Here is a 5,379-nt window from a genome sequence, read left to right as displayed (position 1 = left end):
TTTGCTCCTGCTCTACTCCCCGCCTCCCAATTCTCCTACTCTTTTTGCTCCAAATCAGCACTAGTTAGGGCTCTTTGACCTATGATCTTTGTCGCCAAAGACACCATTCTCCAACTCAGTGTCCTTTTTCCTGACTTTACCTATCTCCATCCACTCCTAACACACACAATAAACATTCTACAGGGTCTTCCTCTGAAGGTGAGGAGGATGACCTGCATTCTCAAGATGGGCAAAGACTAAAGTCCAACGTTATGTTCAAGCCCACAGACACCCCCCACCACCACCCAAGTCCTCAATTATAGGCATGTTGGGGGCCAAGAGCTTATGCTGCCCCTTAGAGCCAGCCCAGCTATGTCAAGGCATCCTCAGTCAGGACTGGTGATGGTTCTTTACTGAAAGGCATTGGATTCTACCACCCAAATCTTTGTCTCATGGGCACCTCTGTTTGGCTTTAGAAAAATGGAAGCTATAACAGAGTCTATTTCATTCTGTGCAGGGGAAGAGGATAGAGTGTTTTTTGTTGGTGGTGATATTTTTGTTTGTTTTGATAATTTTGCCCCATCTCATAAAAAGCAGTGCTAACCAATGGCAAGGGAAGGATTCCAGAGGGCTGTGGGATTGCTGGGCACAGACTCACATCATCTCCCTTCCTTTTTCTTCCTCCTATCCCAGTTGTTCCCTTTGCTTCCCTTAGCCAAATCTGAAGGAGGCTGGAGGGAAGTTAAGGGGTGAAGGGTGGGGGAAATGAGGGAGGAGTTTCTCATTGGACCAAGAGGCACTGCTTCCAGGCCTGGAGCTCTGAATAACATTCTACCATCCTTTATCAGGCTTGAATTGCCTATAGCCCTTGTGGAGATGCTGGCAGGATGTCAGCCCATCCATCTGTGATCTCTTGCAGCTGTACCCCAGGATCTAGAAGCCTTGAGTTGGCTCTGAAGGCTAATTTCTACCCTGACTTCTCAAGTGAGGACTTAAGTAGGTTCCACGTGGAAATGCCCACAAAACATTTGTAACTCTCAAGTCCATTGGTGGACGAACATGGGCAGTAGAGGCAGGCACTGTCCTGCTCACTTCTCACTGGGAAGAGGTACTGCATCCCTGGCACAGAGCAAGACCCACATACAAGCCCTGGAGCTTTATGGCTGGGAAGATTTTTCCTTTGAGTCTGGGGCTCTCAAACCCAGAGCTTAAATGCCAGAAGAGCTCCTAGCTGTTTCTCCATTCCCTGCCTCCAAGCAGTTGTCTGCTGCCCTGTTTTGGAACTGGGGACCTCTGTAGGTGGTTCCTGTTCTGATCCACAGGGCCTGGTTCCTTTCTTGCTGAGCTACTTTGGCTGGTGAGAACAGCTCTGCCCTTAGGGTCCTGGTTATGTGGGTCCCCTTGTCCCTATAAGGTGGAGGGGGGAGATGCAGAAGAGCAAGGGGCAAGGGCAGAGGGGGACAACAGCAGCAGGGTCAGAAGAGGGTGGCGGCATCTCAGACCACAGCCGAGGAGGAAGATGGGGAGGAGGAGGAGGCCGCAGAAGAGGACGGTGAGGAAGGGCCATTCCAGAATAGCCATCGCCGCTTGGGCTGCCGTTTCAAGTGGAGATAGTCCTCTTTCTCACGTTCCTTTCGTGCCCGCTGATAGTGATCTTCCTCCTTCAGGTACCAGACAGGCGGCCACCGGTGCTTCTCAAAATACTCCTGGTTTTCTGGAGCAGAATGCAGTAAAAAGTGGTTAGAAGGAAGGAAACAGAAGGAGTAAGAGGGGCACTGGGACATGCATTGAGGCCAGGGATACCCAGCCCCCACCTGGCTGACACAGGGTGACACAGTGGCTGTGGTGATGGGCTCAAGTATAGCAGGGATCGTGGAGCTGACGTGGGACTGGGCAGTGTTTTGTTCTGCTGTGCATGGGGTCGCTATGAGTCAGAGATGACTCGATGGCACCTAACAACAACAACAACCCTTCTGCCACTAGAACCTCCAGAAGGCCTTCTGTCCATCAACTAACACATTCTGATTCCTGTGGCCCAAGAAGTATAAGACTCTGGTCCTGGCCCCACCTTCACTGAGCTCCCCATCTAGCTGCAGAGCTCTGGAAAGTGAAATGCCAAGTGAGTGCTCCAGATGGTCAGTGCTGGGGAAGGCACTTCCAATTTGTTTTCAGATCTTACACAGGTAAGATCTGAAGTGGGGCTGAATGTGTATTGTGACTGAAATAGGCTGAGGCAAAGAATGAAGGAGAAGGAGAGAGCAGAGGTATCAGCAGGAAGGTACTTGGCATGGTTAAGGGTTGAGAGTAGAATTATCTGGCCAGACCTGAGGTTCTGAAGGAGAATAGGAGAGGCAGGCTGCAGACATGGGGGTCAGACTGGAGGGGAAGCTAGTCTGAGGAGTTTGGACTTATTCTAGAAGCAAGGGAGCCAAAGGTTTGGAATTAGGGGAATGATGCAATTGCAGTTGTGCTTTAAAAAGAAAACACTTGAAATGTGAAAAGGAAGAGAGAAGGGGCATGAGAGAATTGGTAGGATATGGCAGTAACCTTTTACCAAGTGAGGAGACTCAAACCAGAGTGAAGGGAGCCTAGGCAGCAAAACACCCCCAGGAACGCTGGGTGGCAGACCCCTCAGGGAGGCCAGTGCCACCTCTCCCTAGAGCCTGTGCAGTTCCTGTTGGGCTCTGGGATGGGGCTCATTAGCCAGAGACAGAGCTACAGGAGACCTCAGAGGATGTCCAGACCTGAGGTTTCCAAGCTGTGGGTTGTACACATTCCTAAGTTGCAAAATCCATTTAGTGGATCATGAGCAGCACTTTAAAATTTTACATATTTTTCTACATGTGCACAGTGTTGTAAAATAAAACGTATTTCTTATTGTGAAATCCTGTCAAAAAAAGCCTAAAAAATACCAACTCTAGTTCAATACTCTCTTTGTAAGTCTAAGAAACAGAAGCCAGACAAGTAGGGTGAACAGTTGCTCAAGGTCCCCTAGCTGGTTAGTGGCAGAGCGTGCCTACAACTCAAGCCCCCTGCCCTCCAGGACAGTATTTTGCCTGAGACCCCACTCTGCTTAGTTGGATTCACCTTTGCAAGCTGTTCCGAATGCTAAGGCCAAATTAGGCCAAAAGAGCACTGGCAGCTTCTTGGTCCCTTAGGGTCAAGTCAGAGCTGTGGACCCAAGTTGAGACCCCCATCAACATACAAGAGCAGCTGGTCCCATTAGGGCTGGCCCTGGATACTCACCTGGGGACATGGCCTTCATGTCTCGGGGGAACTTGCGGCACACATTGTTGTAGTTGGTACAAATGTGGTGGAGGCACCAGTCGGCCAACTGGTACGCACAGTGGAACTAGAGATGAACAGAAGATAATTTGTACTGAGCACCCCTGACTCCCAGAGGATGGGACACCTGTGCAGACACCTACAGTTGCCTTTGAAGTGGAGGCTTTGGTGCAGGGTGGACTAAGGCCCTGCAGTCCTAGAGTGCCCACCTCCAGAAGGAACCCCCACAAAATTGCAAGGAAAGACAACGTTTGTTTTAGGTTCTTGGCACCATTACTATCATCACTATCACCTTGCCTCTGTCCCATACCCAATGCCATCACACTACAGATCTCCATATGTGGATGTCAGCCCTACATGGTGGCTACCCACTGTTGTCTGTTCCTCAAACCTCACCCAAGATGACTTCCACCTCCACCTCCTCCTCAAGGGTCCAAAACAGTCCACACTAAGGTGTTGATAACTAGGCTGGGAGAACTATCTTTCCCAGGTATGTCTGCAAGCCTTGAATCAGCCATCCTTGAACTTTATAAACAAATCTTTAATGGTAGAATTTCTGGCACTGTGAGGGTCAGTGTGGGAGATTTTGCTTGCTTGTTTGTTCATCTGGCAATAAGTGGTGGAACCACTAATTTCAATGTCCTTTAAATGTCCTTAGGCAGACAGCAACCATGTCTGAGCATGAGACTGAATGTCCATTCCCTGCTCTCTGGTTGCCTAATATCTCAGCCCTCCTCCCATGGCCAGCCTCTCTTCTTGGCATGTCAGGGAGTTCTCTAGCTGCTTCCTAACTTGGTGGTTGAGATGGCCCTCCCCAATCAGAGTACTGCAAGGAACCAAGTCTGAAAATGGATTTATTTCCTACCCACTACTCCCGACCCTCCCCTTTCACTGTCAATCGACAGAAAGAGCTAGGGTTGAGAACGTTGGAGCTTCCTTCCTCTGCCATTATACCTGAGCCAGTTCCAGGAACACAAGGACGTCCCCATCAATGTCCACCATCATCTGGGTTGCTTCCATCAGCCCGGTTACTGTGTACTGCTCTGTGAAACACACAGCTAGGAATCAGCTGAAGAACCACATGAATGACTACACACTTACTTAAACTCTCTAGCAGGAGCTCATCTCAGGGCAAAGAGAGATCAGGGCCAGGGACAAGTCCCAACAGGCCAGGAGAGGCTACGGGTAATTTAAGTCTGCTCTCACCAGTGCAGAAATTGGAACTAGAGCAAGCCTTTCCCAGTGGAGTGGGGGTGTCAGCAGGTGGAGAAAGATGTTAGAATCACTGAAGAGGATTCTTTACATTACATATGTCCCACCAAATATATACCTAGGGCAAAAGTGCTCAGTAGAATCAGCCACTGATACTGATGGAAAAGGATCTTAAGCCTCAGGTTGGTTGAAAACAGGAAAAAAAGCTGAATTAGATCCACAGACTTATGGTTTACTCCTCATTGATTGTATTAATTTAAATTTTGTAATAAGTCATGTACCAATCTTACATTTCATTTTAACATATTTACATTGAAGAAGTTAAATAAACATCCTGAGTTTTGAATTTTAATTGGAAGGATCAGGATATACTCATGAAGTATTTTATCTTTAAAAAGATTTTATCGGGGGGTGGGGGAGATTGCTAGACAGGTAAGAGACAAGTATTGATTTGGGTGAAGGGAAAGGCAGTAACCAACACAGTAACATTAAGGAAAAGGAAGACACAGAGAGGTGCACAAGAGGTACATAAAACAAAGATAAACATATATACACAATTCTGCATTATCAGTAATAACAAACAGTCTGCAGGTGGACACACAGGTAGAGGCTGAATGAAGAGGTATGTCTAGGCATAAGTGAATATACCCATGACTAATGTTTGGCAGGTGATACTTCTACATATATATTTGTATGTGGTATAAGAATGTCCAGGAGCTCTGGTGGCATAGTGCCTAAGGCTTTGACTGCTAACCAGAAGACTGGTGGTTCAAACCCACCAACCACTCCTCAGAAGGAAGGTTGGGAAATCTACTTCCATAGTGATACTGCCTCAGAAACCCAAGGGGGGTCGCTATGAGTCGGGTCTGACTCGACAGCAGTGAGTTGTTGTTTTTTTTTTTT

At 48.0% G+C, this 5,379-nt stretch overlaps 1 protein-coding gene across 1 annotated transcript in view; it reads right to left on the bottom strand.

Annotated features, from left to right (window-relative positions):
* Positions 1 to 1,475: 1,475 nt before the first annotated feature.
* Positions 1,476 to 5,379, bottom strand: part of RHOBTB2 (Rho related BTB domain containing 2) — a 22,066-nt gene continuing 18,162 nt past the window's right edge. The window contains exons 7-9 of the mRNA XM_007950836.2: positions 4,219 to 4,307; positions 3,226 to 3,331; positions 1,476 to 1,693 (exon numbers count right to left, since the gene is read on the bottom strand). Of these exons, the coding sequence (XP_007949027.1) occupies positions 1,476 to 1,693; positions 3,226 to 3,331; positions 4,219 to 4,307 (413 nt within the window). The remainder of the gene's footprint in view (positions 1,694 to 3,225; positions 3,332 to 4,218; positions 4,308 to 5,379) is intronic.

The sequence above is a fragment of the Orycteropus afer genome, unplaced genomic scaffold, assembly GCF_000298275.1.
Source record: "Orycteropus afer afer isolate SDZICR_OR568_19922 unplaced genomic scaffold, OryAfe1.0 scaffold00289, whole genome shotgun sequence".
In the NCBI taxonomy this organism is placed as follows: domain Eukaryota; kingdom Metazoa; phylum Chordata; class Mammalia; order Tubulidentata; family Orycteropodidae; genus Orycteropus; species Orycteropus afer.
Note: the sequence above shows the minus strand (reverse complement) of the source record. Positions and strands in the feature narration are given on the sequence as shown.